This window comes from Buteo buteo, chromosome 23 (assembly GCF_964188355.1).
Source record: "Buteo buteo chromosome 23, bButBut1.hap1.1, whole genome shotgun sequence".
NCBI lineage: Eukaryota > Metazoa > Chordata > Aves > Accipitriformes > Accipitridae > Buteo > Buteo buteo.
In genome coordinates this window covers 18,658,194-18,680,387 of record NC_134193.1, presented here as the reverse complement: position 1 = coordinate 18,680,387, position 22,194 = coordinate 18,658,194, and the positions used below count along the sequence as shown (strand labels likewise).

The window sequence follows — 22,194 nt, the reverse complement described above, 5'->3', positions numbered from 1 at the left end:
TGTCTTCCCTAGCACAACAGCAGGATACAAACCTCTGGCTTGCCAGTAAAATCTCTGCAATAGTCCAAAGGAGGAAAATCTTTTTTATTTTATCAGTATCAGTTGTGACTCTTTCCGCGTAGTTGTTGCTGTAAACTCCTTTAGCAAACGTTAGCCATGCAATTAAAGCACTAATCCCCATAATTGTTCCTGGGCTGGTGACATCTCTTGCACATGTACATATCTTGGGGAAAAAAAAAAAATGCAAGGGGAAGGGATTTTAAAATAAAAAGTTGGAGACCGCATTGTCCTGCTTTGAGAAGCCACCAGGGACAGGCCACTGATCTGCCTCCTGCTTCAGCTGACCCTCACCAGCAGATGGGCAACAGGATGGGAATGCCCCTGTGAGCAGGGGATTTAACGGAGCTTTATTTCAGGAAGAATAGCCTGATTAGCCGATAAAGAGCATGTAAGATGGTATGGGGTGGGCTTTGATGTCTTGCTGGCCCAGCAGGGTGTCAAGCTATGACTGACAGTAGCGTGTCATAGGATTACTTGGCCTGCAACAATGCCTCTCTCTGTTCCTATGATGTTGCTACTCTGTTAGAGCTACTTTTTCCCTTGTTACGAACCTCTTTTAGACAGCGTTCCTCCTCCCCAAGTCTTCATCCTATTATAGTACAGACAAGCTCAAGATACAGTAGGTAGTTTATGCACAGGACACGTGGGGTTGGGGGATGTGGAGGTGTTAGAACAAATGGTCTGAGAGTGATTTGAAAGCTCATTTGCACGTGGAACATATAATTGCAGCTCAAGGAAAGTGGGCAGACTTTGCACAGGTTTGTCACGGCTCAAGCTCCAGATTTCAAATCTGGGAGCATCTGGAAAGTTAAGACCCTGCAGAAATAGCCAAAGTTGTGACATGCAACAATTATTCTTGCCTATGAAACTTGTTTCTAATCAACTTTCTCTGTGTGCGCTAAAAACAAACAAACCAACCAAAAAAAAACAGAGAGAGAAGATATATTAGTATTTATAGGATAGTTTAGAGAAAGTGAATATAGATTCAAATTCAGTCTCCACTAGTCTAAATTCAAGGTAGTGCTGTTAACTTACAGACAATTGCTTTTGATTTCACACTGACAAAGCAGAAAGCAGAATTTACCCTGCCATTTAGAAGACAAATGGTTTTTAATTGTAAAATGCAAGGCTTGAAATTATAACAGCCTAGTCACAGAGCAATCTTTTTAATTATATTTCTCACGTGATGCCATGAGTGTTGGTTGTCGTATTACACATTGTCTCCAAACATCCGATACTTGTTTTTAATCAGTCTGCTCACTAAAGCCTCATCTCTCAGCACCTGCCCAGAGAATAAAGAACAGGCACTCCAGGTTGAAAGTGGGGTAACAGCAATCATTAAATGTTTCCTTAAGAGGACAAAGAAAACTTTTCATTTCTTTTTAAGTCTCCTTTTGTGCTTAGCGCCTCCTTAGAGAGCCCGCTTGGGGAAGGTGAGACAGGAGGACAGAGCAGCCAGGTGTGTGATAGTTCAGTGCTGAAATGTGGAAGCAGCCCTCTCTTGAATGCACATGTAAAACTTTCATGTATTTTTTTTAAACCTCTTTGTGCAAACCAACTGTCCCCTTAGCTGTAGTGGTTCTTGCAAAACCTGATTCGAAGATGGAAAAATAATTGCTTGTGGGTTTGGAGGTTTTTTGGGTTTGTTTTTTTTTTTTTGAAAGTTGAAATGCTGTATTTAAGAGATGAGCACATGAACCGGATACTGTATATTAAGTTACAGTACACCAGCTTAGTAAGTGTCTGGGCTCATGCTTTTACTGAAGGGTAGATGCAAGGAAGCTGATCCCGCTTCCATTGAGGGATTAACTGTCTTTCGTTCACTGCAGAGAAGCAGCATGCACAGGAAGTAGCTGACATGCCAGATAGACATGTCTTTTGACTCTTTCACAATGCAGATGCTAAAGACCTATTGCCATTCCATTCCACCAAGCATCCCTGTGCTACTCAGTCTTTTGCATTTTGGATGGGGGGGGGTGTGGTTCTGGGATTCTGTGGTGGATGGTGGTGTGTTTTCTCCTTTTGAACTCTGGAAGACTTGTGTATGTCCCCAAAGGGTTTCACTGCAATGAGGAGTTGCAACTTAATTTGCCTTGTTTGTGAATTCAAGCCATTAAAAAGAAAGAGGTAAATCTTTACATTCGATGGATTCTGTGGAACTCATTGCTGCAGGATGTCTCTGATGCCAGAAATGCTCAGAGAGATTGAATTTACGTATGAGTATCACACACATTCATGGTTGCTACAGCATGTGCAAAAAGTGAGTATAAAAATTGAGGTGAAAATCCGCTCATGCTTCAGAGTTTTAAGTCCAACCCTTAACTAAAATGGGGTCAAGAATAGGTGTCCAGGGTGCTTCTGTTTGAGGGGATTGATTTACATCATTATTACACTGCCATTGCTCTGAATATGGATATCATGATGCCCTTAAGGTTTTGGCTGCAAAATTATTGTGCTAATTCATTCTTCAGCATTTAGTGGTCAGATAGAATTAGACTCCTGGTGGGCAATATACCTTGCAACACTGTGTGTCCTGGTTTGTATGGCTAGGGCAACAGTCTCCTTTGGGTGAAAACTAGTAGCCTTTCACCTTCTCTCCTGCCTCGTATCCTTGATTCCACTTCTGAATGTCTTGGCATTGACAATTTTGGAAAGACTAATGCTTCTATTGACAGGGCTTGGGAATCAAGGCTGCAGCTGGGTCTCCCTGCACAGCAATTTTCTAATCATTAGAAGCAGTTTGCCTGCCAGTTTTTGCATGCCATTTAGAGCTTTCCTAATATCACTTAATTAGTCAAAATGCAAGTTTGGAATTCTGCCCACCGGGAATTTCACTTCATTTGGGCAGTCTGCTCTAGAAAGCCAGACTGGAGCTCAGGTAAGAGCATGTATTCATGGACTGGAGTGCGAACAGATCCAAAAATTAGAGTAAGAGACATGGCTGCTGTGAAAGCAAACATCACCATCACTCTTCATTAAGGCAGTTCAGGGACATAGATGAGTCCTGCTTACCACATCATAATGTTATAAAAAAGTCCTGTTATGAAATTAAAGTTTTATAATTGTAAAATTCATCTGATTGTTATCTGCATGCAGCAGTGCCCTTTATTACTGTCGTGTTCCACCATGGCCGCAGCACAGAGCCTTTTCTCCCATCTTTGAGCGAGCTAATAGGGCTTGCACGTGGAGCTGGAAAACCTCTGTAATGTTCGGTACACACCAAAAAATGATCAGCTCTAATTGAAATATATTCTGCCCTTCAGGCTGGGAAAGAGCCTGACAGAAGCAAGAATCCTGGGAAGTTCCCAGCATCCCACTGGTGCTTTCATCCTTTCTCCATAGGGTGAAGACCAAGGGATGGTAGCGAAAGTGAAACTGGGGCGTTTTGTCTCTTTCTGTGTAGATGAAATACAGTTGACTTCAGTGTGGTAAGGTGGGCCTCGCTGTTTGGCATGTCTCAGCATGAAGACTGCACTGCTCTGACTGTTCTGGAACAGAGCTTGGTGCTCAGTCTGACTGGGTAGTAATTTTCCTTGATCTTCTCCAGCTAGCATTCACATCAGCTGATAACAGAGTACCTAGGCCATCTGTTGAATTGTCAAGAGCAGTGTAGGATTGCTGATGAATTTCTTGCCCCCACCCCACAAAAAACAATAACAGAAAACCAAACCCAAACAGGGTTGCGCTGGCTGCAGATGGTTTATCCAACACTGTAAGTAGAAAAAGCAGGTGTTACAGCAGCCTTGGCCCAGAGGTAACCCAGCTCTGTTGCTGGCACAATTTCAAAGAGCTGTTGGAGGTGCTGTCAGGCAGATTGATAGTGCGATCCATGTTGAAATGTTTTCTGATAAATGAAACAGCCTACTCCTGTCTCCTCCAAAGACACACCATGAGATCTGGGACTGTGCGTCAGAACTTTATACTCCTTTTTCCTCAGCTGGAGCAATTTGGGAGCCTTTGGTTGCTGCAGATGCTGCAAGTTGGTTAAAGGTCACTACACTTGCTGCACTGCATTGCACCAGGATTTCACACAGCTCAAGACAAAGGAACAGACAGCAATGCCAACCAAGTTGAAGGAGACATCCCTAAGAACAAGCTCACTCACCATTTAGGTAAAAAGACTAGCAGAGGCATCTTCTGGGCCATCAAATGATATCCAAGAAACCATGCATGTATATGTACCACTGCTCTGGCACATAGGAGTTTTTGTCTTGGAGATCAGCTTGGGATTCAGTTCTCTAGTGAAGCAGATGTGTCAATGAAATATACTTATTAGAATTTTGAAATGAAAATGAAAAACAGTATCAGATACTCATTCCTTTTCTTACAGTTGTCACTTGGTCCTTTCACACCTGAATGTTTGAGAGTCTCCACAACCAGGATCATGGTTTGCATATAGTAACAAATTCAATCTGATTAAATCAGCTGGTGAAACTTGATCATTCTTATGATCTTACCAGTAATGCTTGGGAGATGAATGGGATGTTATATAGAAACAGAACAGTTTGCATATGCTTTTCTTCCTCTTCTGTTTGTGCCTTGGAGCTGTCCACAGGATCTCAGCTATGTTGAACATCCTCAAAGCTTAGTTCAGTATACTTGTCTTGGGTTTTTTTGCCATAGTATAGTCTCTGTTATTCTACCATCTTGTTGCTAGTGATTGTGGAATTCAGCAGGTGGTGTCTTCAGCATTTGCAAAGCTATCAATGGCCCAAGCTGTATGGAAGTTGCAAACTGTGTTGAAGGTGTGTTGCATGCAAGCTAGGTGGGACTTCTGTGGTGAGTTAGTATCGTGTGGCAGATCCTCTGGAAACAACAGGGAGGATTTCAGGCTAGTCAACTATGCTGCATTCACTTGTTTGGGTTTTGGGGTTTTTTTTCATGATGTGAAAAAAGATTTGCCTTGAATCTTTTCTGATACTCTTGAGTGAAGCAAAGAGTTGAGAGTCAAGGGGCCAGAAAAGCAGACTGGTCCAAATAATTCAGATTTCCTTTGAGGTGGAGGGTTGAGCAGCACCAGCACCCCTGCGGAACCCTGTGGCTCCTGAGTGGGATGGGGAAGGAGAGCAGCATGCTGGGAGTGGCTCTGCAGATGGAGGCAAAAGGAAACTGAAGCAGAGGAAAGAAGGATTTTATTCTCTTTCCTTCACTGGACACTTTTTCTTTCTTGTTTCTTCCTCTTCTGCCTCTTCATCATTCAGTGATGTATTTAGCAAGATTCACAAGTTTCTCATGTTTAAAGAGTGAATAAAATCATTCTGGTTTTCTGGAAGAGGACGGATTTTTTTGTCTTTAAAAGTTTGTCTCTGGCCTGGTCTTTCCTGGCCTTTCAGGATATAACAAAGTCAGCTGGGGACAGTTCCTCTGTTTCCTTACTGTCTCTCTGCTGAGGCTCTTGGTACCAGCTTTTGTGAGGTTGCAACTTAATTACAGGTGTGCACAGGCAGCTGTAAACCTGGGTCTTTTATTCCTTCCTCTGTCTCCATGAGGAGGAGGGGAGCTTTCTCAGACCATGCCAAGCAATTACTAGGCTCTCTGCCTTCTTTTCCTCACTGTGCAAAGCACCTTTCTCTCCCTTTGATAATGAAGTGATTAGATAGATCTTGGGGTGATACGGTTTTTGCCCTATACCTGGAACATAAAGCCCAAAGCAGTGGTTGGGTCTAGGGTTAAGCCTTACAAATGAAGGGATGATGTGTTCCCCAGTTGAAGTTAGAAGGTGATCCTAACTCATCTCTGCTGGCTCTTCTGACTACTTATCAATTCCAGTCTGTCTTTTATGCGAGTCCTGATACCCCATATCTAGCGTAAAAGAGTAGTAGTCCAGTGGTGCTTCTGCCTGGCATCCAATATGTCACAACACTCAACACCCAGTATGCTGGACAGTAACACAGAGAAGTCAAATAGCTTGTGTTCAGGGACAAGTTTTTCCTAACTCATGTGTTGGGGCTGTTTCATTTTCTGAGTTATGACTTCTCTATTCCTGTCTCATTTTCCCCCAGCCAGTAAAAGTGGCTATTCTCTCATCCGTTTGAACATTCCTTTCTCCTTTAAGCCCTGCTGAAACCTTGGTACTGTAGCACGTTGGGATGGGTCAGTCATTAGTGAATCTTTTTTCCCCCTGCAAGTTCCCCTTAGCTGCACTGTTTTGTAGTTCCCCACCTAAAGACTGACTGTTGTGTTTGGAGAGAGGGATTTAAAGGGCTGGGGATTTCTGTGCCCATTATCAACATGATGTGTTCTCATTAGGGCTCAATATAGCGTGATATCTAGACATGAGATCACAGAAAGAGATGCTGACAATCCATGTGTTTATCCAGTGATGGGAACATGGGTTCTGTCTATGTTGCAAATACATCTTACATTTACAGCCTTTCTGTGAAGCTTTTTGCCGCAGTATCCAGTACCACCACACAGCTCTCTTAAATTAACATCACACCAGCCTTTGGCAACAGGGAAGATGCAGTCCTCCTGGGTTATGAGGTGAGAGAATGGACATGAAGGCCAAAGAGATTAAACACTTTGACCAAGGATGCTCGGAGGGTATCAAGGTCTCGCTCTGTTCTCCTGGGCTTTGTCTCATAACCACAGGGCGCCTTTCCTCACCGATGTTACCTTGACTGCTCTGGCAGAGCCCCAGAGACTTTCACCAGTTGAGCAGAGAGGGCAATTTACAGGTTTACAACAGGAATCAGAATCTGGCCAGGGATCCTGACCTGGTGCACTTTCCCTGGTGTGCTGTCACTGCAGACTGTTGCTGTTGCCTGTGGCTCTTCCATCTCATGGTTAAATAGGGCCTTGACAGCTGCTTTTCTTCTCTCGGTGATCAGCACAGGTTCCACAGCACAGCTCCATTGATTTTTTGTGCCCCTGGTTAGAGGGAGAAACCTCCCTTTTCCCTGCATCCTTGCTTTTCTGTGTACAGCTGATCACCACAGCAGGGGGTATTGATTTACTAATTGGGCAATGATTTCACCTGATTGATAATAAAGTGTTGGACAACCTCCCTGCTGAGCTGAAACTCAGCCCGGCAGCTACTGGTAGATTACTTGTCCTTTTGCAGCAGATAGTTCCCTGTTGTTAAGTAAACTGATCTGTTGCTTGGTAACCCTCGAATTACTGTAGTAAATGCTTGGAGACACAATGAAAGTGTCAAATAGAAACTTTATCAAGTGATGGAGGGGCCTGAGCAGAGGATGCAGCTGCACTACAAAGTTTTTGCAGCAGAGCTGGGCTGGTTGAGAGCACACCTTGGCCTGGTGCTGTGTGTGCACCCACGAGCTCTGTGCTGCTGTGGCTCATGCATTCGGGAAGGCAGTTTGACAAGGCACCTCTGCTGTGAAGGTACCGCAGGTATGGCTTTACCAACAGCACCTTTGCTTCATTAGCTGTATGGTCACTTTCAAGTTGATTCTGTCTTTTTGCCTTGGTTTCTGTGGGTTCAAACCGGGTGGTGGCTGTGCGTCTTATTTCTCCGGTATGTCCAGTCTCTAGCCCTTCTGCCAACGCAGAGCTTGAATGTTTCATCACACCATCCTTCTTATCATTCCGATCCATCCTTCCAAACCCACTCCAGCCATGAAACCTACACAGGGGTGGAAAACGAGCTGTGGAAAAGCGGGCAAGCAAATACGCCAGAGAGCCAAGAGTGCTTCCCTTGCCTTCTTTGTGAGTTTGGCCTGATGAGTGGATTGATCTGTTGCTGCAGCCAAAAATGCTTCCTTCTCCTGTGATCCCCAACAAGGTTCTGGACACCTGAAGGAACTGTGAGAGGCAGTGCTATAAGGCATCAACCTTTAGGACTGCTGAGGTCCATGTGTTGTCATAAATGCACACTGGCATGGATGCGGGGCTTCTGTTCAATTCCCTTGTATTTAGAGGGACAGATTTCTATCCACTTCTCTGGAAATTTTTGAGATCTGTTACCGGTCCTTACTATAAAGAGGAGAGTGGGATGTGCAGACACTAATAGCTGTGGATACCCCATTGTGCCCAGGACCAAGGGAACCTGGCAGGGAATGACGGGTCTTGCACCAAAGAGATTGCACTTGAAATAAGCGTGGGTGATAGCAGCAATGAGGATGAGATTTGCCCAAGGTTATAGAGCAGGACAGTGGCAGAACTTGTGGTGGAAAAATGCTGAGTGGGTTTTTATATTTATAGCTGGCATTTCAGGGCTACAGGGAGATCCACGTTGGAGTTTAGTGGCTGGGCAGAATGCAGCTACCTTTGCAAAAGCCAGTCTCTGGAGAGGGAGGCTGTAAGGTGCATGTGATTCTGCAGGACACTGCAAGAAAAGAGTCTGTTGGGTTTAGGCTCCTGGCTTTTTTTTTTTTTCTTGTTTGTTTGGGGTTTTTTGTGTTTCCAAGCTTTGGATTTAAGCTCTGTTTATAAAATGTTTCCATTGTTCAATGTCTTAAGGCTGTTACGGTTTTTTTATTATTATTATTATAATTTTCAAACTGCTGTGTCACCTAATTCATCAGCCTTCAGCGCACAACCTTCCCTCCTTCTCCCCGCCACCCCTGCAAGAGCATTTGTACAGAACAAAGGCTTGCTTTTAAAAACGGCATGATATTTTGCCACCTTTGTGAAAACCTGTCACAACAATATCTAATTTTGCATGAGACAGAATTTCAAATCAAGCTTCAAGAAAAGGAAGCTGTTCTTCTGCTAATGCGCAAATGTCACTTTCCACGGCTGTAAAATCAGTAACCCACCTAGCAGCATTTCAGAGAGAAGGAAATCTAATTCCTCTTTTCTTCCCTCTGCCCAGGTCTGACCTTCTCAAGAAGACCCACGGCAAACATCACCTTGCTGAGATCTTGCGATCTGAATATTCCAGTGGGATGGACACTGGTGTATCCAAGGTCAAGAAGAAGAAAAAACAGACAAAACCTGGCAACCAGCAGATTCCAACATAAGCCGGGACCTTCCAGTCATTGGCTGTAAAACCTGCTTGAGTGCCTCAGTTGGGGGTCAGGGTGACCTGCCAAATCAACTGAGGAGTGTTTCAATTTATCAGGCAAATATGGGAGGGATCTTGGGGATCTTGGCCTCCTCCCCTTCATTCCATAGGTCCAAATGGAATCAAATCCAGGCGTGTCCTGTTGCACAGCTGCAATTAAATGTGGCTTCCTGAAGATGCACTGCATTTCTAAGATGGTTTTTGCAAGAAAAATAAAAAGGTTAAATATGGTTTTCAGAGAACTGTGATATCTATATAACATGAAAGTGAGACAAGTGTACTCAGACAGGAGCTGCTTCCCTGTTTAAAAGACCTGTAGAAACACTCCACAATCTGTTGGCATGCTTATTTTTAACGAGATAAACAGTGGTGGCAGAGGAGGTATTCCAGGAGGATGTTTAAGAGGACAGGGGAGGCTGCCCTTTCCCCTGTCATTATACAGGGGGACACTTCTGCTCCTGTCTCAGGTAACGTAGCCATGGTGCTGCCACCTTCTCTCCTGTCCTTTGTGCGCTGGGGCAAGGTCTATATCTCTGGACACTGATCGTTAGTCAGGTATTGCCACCTGGAAGGAATCTCCCCAATTTCAGTGCAAGTGGCAAGATTGTGGAGAGCTTTTCAGCGTAATGACATGTGGTCCCTTTGGGGCAGAGCTCATGGGCACAAAACTTCATGTCAGAACTCCTGAGTTTGGGAACAAACGTTGTCACTGTGGGAGGGAGCCAGCGTGGAATCCAGCGGTCTCCAAACTTCTCTTTGCCTGCAGCGTGTTGTCATACCTAATTATATAACGCAGAATATGTATGCAATGTCTCGCCTCTCTGAACGTTAAAGCCTTTTGCAGGCTCTTGCTAACACTTGCCAGTAGTAACCCTGGCTTTCGGGGTTCTCTGCTTTGGCTAGGCCTATTTTGAGTACGTCCCAAGCTAATGCATTTCACTTCTTGCTTTTCCCATTTGCTTTTTTTCTTGTTCTTGCTTATCATCAGAGAATGGGGACTACTAAGAAAAGGGATACAGTATGGCCCCAAATGTGCTGAGGCGGGCACTTTTTCACCATTGCCCAGCATGTGAAATGGAACCCGAGCTCTAGTGAAGTCCGTGACAAAACTCCCCTTGGAGTTGGTGAGGCGGGGTGGGGAGACCGGGTGCTCCCCAAGGCCTGCAGGAGACTTACAAACTCCCCCAAGACCTACAGGTGAGCACCCACCTCCCTCTCCATCTTCCTCGCTGTGCTTCTTCCAGCACCTCCTATAGCACAAGTGCCAAGCAGTATACTTTTGAAAACAGTGCAAAACCCTGCCAAAACACAACTTTCTGCTGCCTGCCTGTGTCTTCCTCGAGGAGAGAGATGAGGAAGAGCAGCCCACCGGTGACCCAAGCCAGGCATGTTTAACACAGGACCAGAAAGTGGTTAAATCCAGTAGCTATTTCAGGTGCTGGAAGCGAAAAAATACTGAAAAAGGAGTATAACCAAAAGAAAATGATACCCACTTTGTGAATACAGAATTGAGGGCACCTACTTTGGGCTATAGTGAGTCATACTAAGGACTGTAGGAGGTAAGCAATCAGCCCAAAGGTATTTAATTTCTGAAGTGAAATGTAACTTTTGAGAACCAACGGGGTTTTTTTCCTTCTAGGCGATTACCAAACACGCTGATTTTACTGCAGTACCTTTTTGAACACTTCAGAAAGATATTTAAAAGGCTCCAATATAGAATTAACGATGTTTTTGCAAAGAGAATGAAGTTACTAGCATTTACTAGATTAAAATAAAATAACAACAAAGCCCACCTGATTTTGCTATGAGTACTGTTTGGAAGAGCAATCAGGTTTAAGGCAAACGTCAACTTAAACGGAAAAGAAACCCCTGAGGATGAAAATGACTCAGAGAGTGATGCAGAGAGTGTAAATTTGGGAAGAACTGATCTTGTGCGTGAGGGGAAAATAATATGACCTTCTCCTGGCTGACTGTCACGTATGAGTTAATAGGGACTGCTGGCAAATTCATAATGGTAGGAAAAAAGACTAACAGCATGTCGGTGAGAGACGTCAGGAAATCTCATTGCCGTCTGTATTAACTGGGCATGTAGTATTACAAATGGTTATGATAAATAATGTGATTTTAAAACAATAGAATGCCTTTTTTCTTTCAGCTTCACCATCTTTTAGCAGGTAGTGCTGGATTACTTGTGTGAGTAGGGGAAGGAAGAGGAGGAGGTTGTTAAGCAAGAAAGTGTTAAAGGCACACCCACCTGAAGCTAAGCTAAGTTTGCTCTTAATAATCTTGAAGGCCAATGTGCAAAATGTGTTTGAATAGTAGCGGGGTCAGCAGAAACCAAATTCTGCCCTTATTTACACTTTGGCAGCTCTAGATGGGCTCTGAGCTGGCTTTATCCTCGTGCATCAGTCAATTTGGGAAACACCTGGTAGGCGTGGAGTTAATTTGTACCCAACTCGAAGCACCTCTTCATCAAGGCAGGGCAGGGTGTGGTACTGCCTGTGGAGCAGGGGCGGCTGAGTTCTGAGCTCCATCAGCTGCAGCAGGAACGGGGTGTTGTGGGTGCTGAGGTTCCCGGGTCCTCTGAGCACCCAAATGCTGGAGAAGCTGCTGGGGGTCATGGTGGGTTCCCTTGGCACATCCCTGGCGTGGAGCAGGAGGATGTCACCCTGAACTGCTCCTGAATTTGTCCCCTCTTGCCCTGAGGTACGTGGTGTGGGTTGCAGGGGTCTTGGTTGGTTGGGAGCTGCCGACACAGCTCGTCAGGGTGGGGAGATCAGCTCTTGGCAGTGTTTGGTAAAAATGCAGCTTCATTTGACCGCCCCGGTGTTGGCTTCGGTCAGGTTTGCTTTCTTGTCTGAACTGTGGCGAATGGTAGGGGCCTCGCTGCGCCTCAGCTTGAAGTTTCTGCGTTTGGTCTGGAAATAATGGCACTATGGAGCTTTTATATAAAGCTGCCTGCGAGTCAGACATGGACTCCATTTGGGTTTGCCTTTCTTGATGCTGCCCTGCTCCCTGCTCTCGTGGGTAGAGTCCTGCCTCTCCCAGAAGATGCTCTTGCACCTTTTCTCAGCTCTGTTCTGGCTCCGTGTCCTTTGCAGTAATAGGAGCCCACGTTCTCCTCTCCTCTGCAGCTAGAACATCTTGAGTTTACACTTCCAGGCTTTGGGATAGGAAAAAGCAAGGAGGTCACCTTGGGACAAGTGTCACAGTTGAACTCCTGCTTTCAGCGTCTAGGTCAAACACAAGACACCTTAGCACTGGTACCCCACCACTGAGAAGCACCCATAACTAAGCAGGATAGAAAGCAACAGAATTTCCTTGTTTACAACAACTTATTTTCTCCATAAGCCTGGGGAGAAGGCAGGACGAGCACCGATTGTTCTGGGCTTTCCATTCTGGCGTAATTTTGTTTGGTGTTCAGATGAAACCATAAAATATCTCAGCTAGAAACAATTCTGCTGATTTAGTTGGATTTGTGTGTGTTGGCATGTTCAGCGGAGCAGCTTTCGTTCTTTGTCTGTTCCCAGGGTGGTGGTTCTGGTTAAAGCTATGTTGGGAGGGGAGGAAGGTGGCCCTCAAGCTGGGTAAAAGCCCAGAAGGGGCTTGAGAGCCAGGATTGTGTTTGGTCCTGGCAAACCCACCACACTAACTGGTTTGTGTCTTGGATCCAGAGCCTGGAGCTGACAAAAACCAACCACCAGCAGCCTGTCTGTTGGAGTCTCTGTACCCCAGGAGAAATCAGTGGAGCAGAACCAGTGCAATGCTCCAAAGGTTTCCTTAATGGGACTGGTGCTCCTTCTCAACTGTACCATTTTACTGCAGCATCTCATTTCAACCCAGTCCAGCCTGTCCCACCCCTGAGGACTTGCCAGGATCACCCCTGTCTGGCACCGGCCTCTAGAAATGAGTGGTTTCAGGTGCTGCTGTAGGTGCAAGGAGCAGTGCTGGTGGCTTTTGCTGTTGGATGGCTGGGTCCCCTCTCGCTCCCTGCCCACAAGCTGGAGGTGAGGCTGGTCCTTCAGCAGCTTTTGAGGCCGCTGAGATCCTCTCGCACAAGACGCTGTTCACGTGGCAAGCGCGGTGCTCTCTGACAAGAGCCTACAGCGTGTGGTGTCTTCCCTAAACTGATTTATTTTGAAGCTTGCCTTGCTTGACTCTGCTAAGAGATCTCCCTGGAGGAGACGGCTCCAGCCCTCGCTTCCCCTCTGCTCTCTTTCCTTCCCAGCCGAACCTGGTACGGCCATTCCCCCTTCCCGGAGCGGAGGTTTCCTCGGGACCCTGCTGCACTCTCTCCTACCATCCTTGTAACACAAACCGGACCCTGTCACTCCGTTAGGACTCTGGCTCAGACCCACTGTTACAGGGTAGTTCCCAGCTTCTTCCAGAAGTGAAATGGCAAATTTAAATATTGCAATTAGAACCGTGTAACGAAGGCTTGTACTTCATTAATGTACGAGGAGGAATCTGCTACGGCTACAAGGACAATTAAATATTAGAGAATGTCTTTGATTCACATTCCTGCTGTGTAAATGGGAGGAAGGTTGCTGTATGCTCCTTGCCTTTGCACTCGCAAAATGAAAAGCACACCCACTGCAAGTTGTCCTTTGATAGATTTTTAATATGATTTTAAAGAGTTTTGTTTGGCCTCATTCTTATTCAATGAGATTAATTTAAAGCACTTATCCCCCGGGTTTAAGTCAATCCATGTAGGATTTGGGACGGGGGGTTGTTGCGCGGGGAGGGGGGTTGTTTGCCGGCCTCTCTGAAAGACTCCTTTCCCACTTCATTAACCCCGAGCTGGGAGCGACCCCCCCCCTCTTCCTCCTCCTCCTCCTCGCCCCAGCCGAGGCCCGGGGATTTACCAAACTCCCCCATTCACATGCAAAGGAACAGACCCCGCTCCACAAAAGCTGGGGGTGGGGGGATAAAGGGGGGGGGGGGTCCCCTCCAGGCGTGGCTGTGCATTTGGCCGAGCCGACAATAACCCTCCCCGCGGGGCCGGCGGGGCTCGGGGGTGCCGGGCCAGAGCTCCCGGGACCCAGCCCCGGGGGGGGGGGGCGGCGGAGAAGGGGGGGGATGCTGTAAGGGTCGGGGTTGACCTGGGGGGGGAAGCGGCTCGGCAGACAGCCGGGTCCGCCGGCTGCGGAGGGAGGACCGGGGGTGGGAAGCGGAGGCAGGACGGGGGGGGGGGAGCGGAGCGGAGGACCGGGGGGAGCAGCGGAGGACCGGGCGGGCTGAGCCCGCAGCCCATCTGTCGGCTCCCCGAGCCGGCGAGCCGCTGCCCGGCTGTCCCGGGGACCAGCTGCCGGGCTCGCTGGCCTCGGCCAGATGAGCGACACTTTTTAAAGGGTGGAAACAATCCATTTTCCAAAGCGGTCATTTAAAGCACTTAGGCAATTATACACTTAAGATTAGCGTTAATAATTCACCAGCGCGGCGGCTACCACCGCATCCCCGTCCCGTCTCCCGTGTCCCCCCCCAGCCCTTTTCGTCTCCCCCGCAGCCCCCAGCCCCGCATGCCGGCACTGGGGCCGAGCCCCGGGGGTGGGAACCCACCCCCGGGGGGGGGGGGTCCCTGCGATGGGGGGGTGGGAAAACTCCTCTTTGCTTTTCCCTTTCCCTTGGCGGCGGCTGATCCGCCAGAGCAAACAAGCAGGAGGGGGAAAAAAGGGCCGGCGGAGGCGAGACCCGTTTGTTTGTAAAGAAGTTTTATTTCCACATTTAAAAAAGGGGGACGGGGGGGGGAGCGGGAGCGGCCACGGCGTCCCGAGCCCCCCACACCCCCCGCCCCGGCCGGGCCGGCCCCGGGATACAGACTGACAAGAATCACTTACACAAATACGCCCTCAGGGTTCACAAATAAATAATTCATATACATTTTGCGCACCGTATTTACATTTCGCCGCTTTTTTTGTTTTTTTTTTCTTTTTTTTCTCTCTCTCTCTTTTTTTTTTTTTTTTTTTTTTTTTTTAGCTACGGACATCCCAAAGTCTCGCTGCGGCGGGCGGCGACCGGTGGCCCGGACCCCCCCCAACCCTCCCCCGGCTCCTCCCGGCTGCGGGACCGGTGGCCCGGGGTCGGGAAACCGGGGAGGGGGCTCCCCGGAGCCGTCCCTTGCAGGGGTGGCTCGGCTCCCCCCCCCGGCAGTTCCTGGGGAGGGGGCAGAGAGACAAACCCCCCCCCGGAACAGCCAAGCCCCCGGTGCCGTCCCAGGCCGGGGCGGGGGCGGGGGGGCACAAGGGGGTAAGGCAGCGAGTGCCCCGCGGGGGTGGGGGGCAGCTCTGCCGGCTCCCTATTCTGCCAAACCTGCCCTCACTTCTTGCATTCTTTATATATATTTTTTAAAAAAAGGAGGGGGGGGAGGTCTCATTTATATATATATATATATATATTTGGGGATGAGAGGGAGTCTTGCTTGCTGGTGGCCCCCTCCAACGCCCCCCCACCCATCCCACCCCCCCGGCCCGGTGGGTGCCCGGACGGGTCGGGGTTCACCGGGGCTGCGCAGCCCGGGGTAGGACACCGGGGAGGGGAGGCAGGGGCGGGGGGGGTTCGCTGCCGCCCTGCAGTCCGTGGATGAGGATGCGGGGCACCAAGGGTCTCTGGAGGGCGGGGGGGGGAGCGCTGGGTCCGCGGTACAGGTAGAGAGCGGCGCTGGGGTCCAGGTTGGAAACCAAACTCTGCGGGTAGAAGTAGGGCGAGGGGAACATCCTCTGGAGGGCTGAGTAGTTGCCAGCCTCGGCCAGCAGCTCCAGGCCCACCGCCGTCTGCCTTTTCCACTTGGTCCTGGGGGTGGGGGAATAAGTGGAGAGAGGGAGGGGGGCGTCAGGGTGGGAGGGATGCTCCGAAAGCCGCTCCCGGGCTCTTTTTACCCTTTGCACACTCCCATTCCCCGGGCTTTTCCTTCCCTTGCACATCCCCCTTCCCCGCGCTCTTCTTGCGCATCCCTTCTCCCCGCCGCTGGCTCCCGGGGCCGGTGTCCCCCGTACGGCTGGGCTGGGCTGGGATGGGATGGGGGGGACCAGTCCCGTGTAGGGGGACGTAGATCCCAATAACGGGGCGAGGGGGTCTTATCTCCGTGAGCTTCCACGGAGCATCCCCGGAGGTACCGGAGCCACAGCCCGGTTGGAATCCGTTAGCGAGTTATAAATCCCCGCGACATAAATCGCGACCAACGTTTCAGTCCCTTCCTGGGGTCTAAATTCCAGACTGCGAACTGCGTGTGACATCTCCTGTGTGATACGGGGGGGGATCCTTTACCCGACCGCCCTGCCGCCGAGCAGGGATGCTGCTGCTGCCGCCGCCGCCGCGATGCTCCGGCCCAAGGCCGCGGCGGCCCCGCTCCCCCTCCGGGGGCTCCGGGACCGCCGGGACCCCCGGGACCCCCTCCCCGGGCCGGGCGGCTGCGAGACTCCCACGGGGGGACACGCGTGGGGCAGCGTGGCGGGGCATTCGTTTGCGGCGTATATATATATATCGGGGGGGGGTAATATGTATATATGTATATTTTGATATCTAGGTATATCTACGTGCATTATAGGTATGTGTGCATATATGTGTGTGTGTGCCAGATCTCATGGAGAAGCCCCGACCCCGGGATATCGCCCACGTCGGGGCCGCCAGCGGGCCGGGGGGGGGCGGCTGGGGAAGGGGCTGGGGGGGCCGGCTGGGCTCCGGCGTGTCCTTGCGGGAGGAAATTTTTTTTGGGGGGGGGGAATGTAAGCGCACAGCCCCCGCCACCCCTAAACTCCCCCAACCCCCCCGACGTGTTGAAAATCGCGGCTGTTTGCAGATGGCGAAGCGGGGCTGGAAAGGAGGGGGAGGGAGGCTTAAAACTTGGGGTGAGCGAGGGGACGGGGTGGGGGCTGCAGCCGGGGGTCCCTCGTTTCGAGGCGGTGGCAATGGTCGGGGCTGGGGAAGCGCCGACGGGGATGTCCGGATAAATCCACTGAAGCCATCACACGTCTCCAGCCCTTTTACAGATTTGTCGCTGAAGCGCTAAACCTATTTCCACCAGTAAATTATTCATCATAATAATAATTGTGTAATTACTGTAAGGGGTGTTAATTATTGATGCCCAAAGCAGTAATTGGTATCTATTATTAATGGGCCGATGTGTTATGCTGTTGTATTTAGCTGGAAGCCCGGTCCTGCCTCCCCGCCTTGCCGGGGCTGGGGGAACGGATCGCACCCCCCGCCCCAAACCCGCCCTGCCTCGGCATCACTTTTCTCCCCCTTACTTTGGGGTGAAAGGCCCACCCAGGGTGGGGAGGGGGGTACCGCACCTCTCCCGATGCCAGGAGGGACGGGATGGTTGTGGGGAGCAAAAGCCCTGCCCGGTTTGGGGGTGCGGGGCTGGGGAGAGGAGCAGGATGGGACCCCGGCGCTGTGGGCAGGAGGGAACGGTGCTTTTTTTTTTTTTTTTACCTTCTGTTCTGGTACCACGTTTTCACCTGCGTGTCGGTGAGGTTGAGGGAAGCGGCCAGCTCCATCCTGTCCTGCACGCTCAGGTATTTTTGCCTCTCGAAGCTGCGCTCCAGCTGGGCCAGCTGATGGTCGGTGAAGGCGGTGCGGGCTTTGCGCGGCTTTTTCAGCCGTACCGGGGGGCTGTCCCGGGAGCTGGAGATCTCTCGGTCCCCTTCTTCTTTCACTGGGCCGGGAGGGAGGAAAAGAGGCCAGGTCAGGGCAGGACGGGAAGGGAAATACCCTTAAAAGTGGCGGGGAAGGGGGGGTAACCCACTTCAGCCATAAGCCGGCCTCAGGTACCGAGCCGGGCTCAGGGTGCATTTGCTTTGCAACCCCCGAAATTTTAACCCCGGCTGCCCACGGGGGATTCATGGGGTCCCGAGCCGGGCCCGGCCTTTCCCCGTCCCTAGGGCCTGGGAGTGGGGCTGAGCGCCGGGCAGTGCTGCGGGGACCCCCCCGGCCCCGCCGCGTTCCTGCCCAGACCCCCCCCTACCCCCGGCATCTCCCTCACCCCTCATTTCTCACGGGGCAGGACCCTGCTCTGGGTTTATTTCTCCCCAACCCAACACCTTTCTCGATGCTTGGATATATATTTTTTTTTCTTTCCTTTCTCTCTCTCTTTTTTTTTTTTTTGTTTTTTGTGTTTGAAACTCAACCCAAAAACCAACCCCAAATGAAAATTGTCAACCCACATTTTTTTGGAGGAGAAAGTCGCCGGGGTGATGCTGTTTCTCCCCCTCCGCGGAGAAACCTCCGTCCTCCCGGGGATGCTGCCGGGGCAAGGAACAAATCTCCCTTCTCCAGGGCGCACAACGAAATCCTGGGGAAGGGGTTCCGCCAGCCCGTGCCCATGCTGTTATTTATCTTAAAAAATACCGAATGAGATGGGCTGGCGGCGGTTCCTTAGCCCGGTCGGTACATACGCACCGGCGGAGCGACGCGGGAATTTGCGCCGCGAAACATTAGTAGGTGAGGGGAAAATTTCCGAACAGAAAAAAAAAAAAAAAAGAAAGTGGGGGGGGGGGAAAAATCCCTGTTTGTGCTCGCCTTCCCCACGCTCCTGGAGGAGATTATGTGGCAAAAAGGCTCAGTTTATACAAATCGGCGGCGTTTGGTGTTTTTGTTTTTTTTTTTTACGGGGGTTTATGTTAAATTTGCTGGTGGCGGGGGTTAGCAGGGACAGGGCTGTAGCCGAACGCGAGCTGATTTCTCTCTGTAGGAAGACAATAATCCGGTTAATTGAGCCACCGGGGAGCGAAACCCTTCAACCAGAAATCCCGGCTCTGGCCGAGCAGGCAGAGCCCGAGCCGGGGACGAGCCTTAAAACACGGAGACCCCGCTCCGGTTCCCGGGGAAAGCGGCAGCCCCCCCACCGCCCGGCAAGGGGCCGGATCCGGACCGGGCAGGGCCGGTAGGGGAGAGGGGGGGGTCCCGGCCCCGCTCCCTCCCGGGAAAGGCCCGAAAGTTTGTGCGGAGTTTGGCTTTTTTTTTTTTTTTTTTTTTTCTGCGGAGGAAAGCCGGCTCCGGCCTCCCGCACCCCGGGGAAGGCAAATTCCCCCCCCCCCCCCAACCCCTCCAGGCTCCTAAAAAAGGATTCCCGGCTCCTAAAAAGTTCCTGCTCGCCAAAGGGCTGCGCTCGTTGGCGGCGGCGGCTTCCCCGGCCGGCTCCGGCTCTCTCCCCCGGTTATTCCTAGCTTAAGAAAAAAAAAAAAAAAAAAAAGAATTACGGGTTTTTCGGCATTTTGGCATGGGCCAAATCCTGCCACCGCCGCTGCGGGTTAGGCCCCGGCTCCGCAGCCCCTTTGCGGGGTAAATCAGGGGCGTTTTGCCCCACGAAAGGCTATTTCCAAAGCAGCAAAAAAAGGATCGAGTTAGGAGCGGAGACTTTCACCCGCTACCCCATTGAAGCGGTGTTTTTACCCTCACCTACGCGGTGGTTTTACTCTCAATTAAGCGGTGTTTTCCTCCCCATTTAAGCTGTGTTTTTCCCCCATTTAAGCGGTGGTTTCCCCCCGATTTAAACTGTGGCTTTTCCCCCCCAATTTAACTGGTGTTTTCCCCCCCAGTTTAAGCTGTGTTTTTTTCCCCTGATTTAAACTGTGGTTTTTTTCCCCCGTTTAAGCTGTGTTTTTCCCCCATTTAAGTGGTGTTTCCCTCCCCATTTAAGGGCTATTCCCCCCCCACCCCCCCATTTAAGCGCTGTTTTTACCGTGGCTGTGGCTGCCCCGTCGCAGGGGCAGGCGAGGAGCCGAGTGTGGCTGGGGTAACGCCCCCCCCCCAAAAAAAAACCCCACCACCCCTCCTCGGCTGGCTTAGGGGGATGCAGAGACCCCGCGTTTCTTCTCCTCCTCCCTCCCTTCTTTCGCGTCTCAGCGATTTGGGGAAAGGGGACAAAAGCTGAAGGAATTCGGGAGGGGGCTGGGGGGGGGGGGGGATGTAGGAGGCGAAAACAAAACGCCAAGGTGGGAATCCTGCCTGTTTTCGATCCCGGCCCTGTAAAACAGCGGGGCCGATGGCCCGGTCCCTTCCAGACACTTCCAGCCCCGGCACCGACCCAGGGCTTCGTCCTTCGTTCAGAGCAAAAATACCCCCCCTTCCCTCCCCCAAGCCCGGGGGCTCCCGCCGCGTTTGGAGGTTTGGGTAAATATTTTTTCCTCCATAAACCGGATTTGAGCGCGGCGGGTCCGGGCGGACCGAGGGTGCATTTGCAGCCGGGACGGGGTACGGCCCGTCCCCCTCCTTTTCCTACCAGCCACCCCCCCCCAAATCCAGCGGGCCCATCAGGAGCCATCACCTCCCCTTCCCCCCCCCCCCCGTACCCTCGCCTTCCCCTCGCAAACACCCGGCAAACAATTTTCCCGAGTGAAAGTTTTTCCAGGGCTGATGAGGGCGGGATGGGCGAAAGCACCCGGGATAAACTGCTCGGGGGGGGGGACGACGAGGACCGACCCCAACACCCCCCCCTCCCTGTGCTCTTCCCGTGCCTCCCCCGCCCCGGCTGCCGCAGGGGGAGGCCGGGAAGGGGCTACGAGGGGCCCGGGAGGCCGAAGCCCCCGGCCCGGGGCGAGCAGCCGCCGCATCCAGCCGCGCTCCCCGCCGGCACCGAGGATCCGGCCCCGGGTTCCCTGTCCGTCGTGCTCGTTTTTAAACCATTTCCAAAATAATAATAGAAAGAATACAAATCGAATCCGACCCCGCCGACTTTCTTGTTCGTTTCTCACCGGAGCAGGGGAAATACTCGGCAAAATCCGTGATTATTTTATTATTGTTTTCTTTTTGTTTGTTTGTGGGGGATTTTTGATTGGGTTTTTGTTGTTTTTTTTGTTTTTTGTTTTTTTTTTCCTCTTCTCCCAGGCAGAAATCCGCCCCCGGTTCTCCTCTCCCCGTTACCTCGCCGGTAGGAACGAAACAGCCGGATCTTCCCCGCGGAAAACAGCCCGGCGCATCCCCCGGGCGCGTTTGGCGAAGCACCGATCGCCCCAACCTCTTCCAGCGGGCCGAGCTCCACCGAGCCCCGAACCCCCAAGTTTTCCCAAGTTGGTGCCGACCCCGCCGTCATTTTGGGGCGACCGGTGCCGTGACACCCCCCACACACACTCTCCATCACCGGGGCGCGCCGGAGCCGGCTCCGCAACCAGCTCCCGGTGCACCGGGAGGCTTCGGGGCCGCCGGAGGCTTTGGGTCCAGGCCGCCGTGCAAACGAGGTGAGCCGCTCTTACCTTTGTACTCCGAGTCCGAGGAGGAGCTGCTGGTGTTTTTTTCCATTTTCTCCCTAAAGTCCTCGCCGGGCTTGGTGGGGATCCTGCCCGCCGGCTCCTGCCCGCCGTGAGGTCCATTGGTGCTGGAGTAAGGAGCGCAGGCGGCCAGGGGCTTGCAGTCGGCCAGGATGTCTCTGATGAGGAAGGAGGAGGTGACGGTCCGGGACTGGGAGGGAGCCGAAACCTGCCCCGGCTGGAGATGCGCATCCAGGCCCGGCCGCGGCACCGCCGCCTCCAGGCACTCGCGGCCCGGTGAGCGGGGCGAGGGGCACCCGCTGCTGCCCTCCGAGCGGGGGCTCAGCTCCAGCGGGGACCGGCCGTCGCCCACCAGCGGGTCCCCCTTGGGTACGGCCGGACTGCCGGCTCGGTGGGAGAGGATGGAGTCGATCCCAAACCCGGTGGAGCCCTCCATGGCCCCCGCGAAGTGCCGGCGCTCACACGGGCATTGGCGGGGAGGGCGCGGCGGAAGCGGTTTGATAATGATAATTAACAATAACAGGAGGGAAAAAAAAAAAGACAAAAGAAAAAAAAAAAGGAAAAAAAACAGGTAAAAAGAAAAAAAAAGAGCAAAGTTCAGCCTGGGATCCGGGCAACAATTGCTGCAAGGCTCTCCGAGGCGCCGTGCGTTAGATCCAGGGCTGCTCCGTCTTCAGCATCGCGCCCAGCTGCACTCACAGACAGACAGACAGAAGAGGGGGGGAGAGGGAGGCAGAGTCAAACTTTGGCCGCCAAGGAGGTGGAGGTGGGGGTGTGGGTGGGGGGGGGGGGGGACGGACCCCAACCTCACCCGGGGTCCCGACCCCTTACCCGGCCAGCCCACCCTTGCCCAGAGCCGCGGTTGGGGGGCAGCCCGGGGGGCTCCCAGCCGGAGGTGGGGAGGCAGCGATCGATAGTGAAGGCTTCGCAGCGCCTTAACCACTTAATGATCCAGAAATCAAT

At 51.6% G+C, this 22,194-nt stretch overlaps 2 protein-coding genes across 5 annotated transcripts in view; one reads left to right on the top strand and one right to left on the bottom strand.

The window, feature by feature from the left end:
* Positions 1 to 9,259, top strand: part of DDX31 (DEAD-box helicase 31) — a 51,015-nt gene extending 41,756 nt beyond the window's left edge. For all 4 annotated transcript variants that reach the window (XM_075055526.1, XM_075055527.1, XM_075055528.1 and 1 more), the window contains one exon: positions 8,837 to 9,259. In XM_075055526.1, the coding sequence (XP_074911627.1) occupies positions 8,837 to 8,984 (148 nt within the window). In that variant the 3' untranslated portion in view covers positions 8,985 to 9,259. The remainder of the gene's footprint in view (positions 1 to 8,836) is intronic.
* A 6,263-nt stretch (positions 9,260 to 15,522) lies between these two features.
* On the bottom strand, positions 15,523 to 21,954 carry BARHL1 (BarH like homeobox 1). The gene is made up of 3 exons (XM_075055051.1): positions 21,217 to 21,954; positions 17,459 to 17,681; positions 15,523 to 15,817 (listed from the first exon to the last, which is right to left on the bottom strand). Exons 1-3 carry the CDS (start codon positions 21,665 to 21,667, stop codon positions 15,523 to 15,525), a joined length of 969 nt encoding a protein of 322 aa, XP_074911152.1. The 5' UTR covers positions 21,668 to 21,954.
* Positions 21,955 to 22,194: the final 240 nt, after the last annotated feature.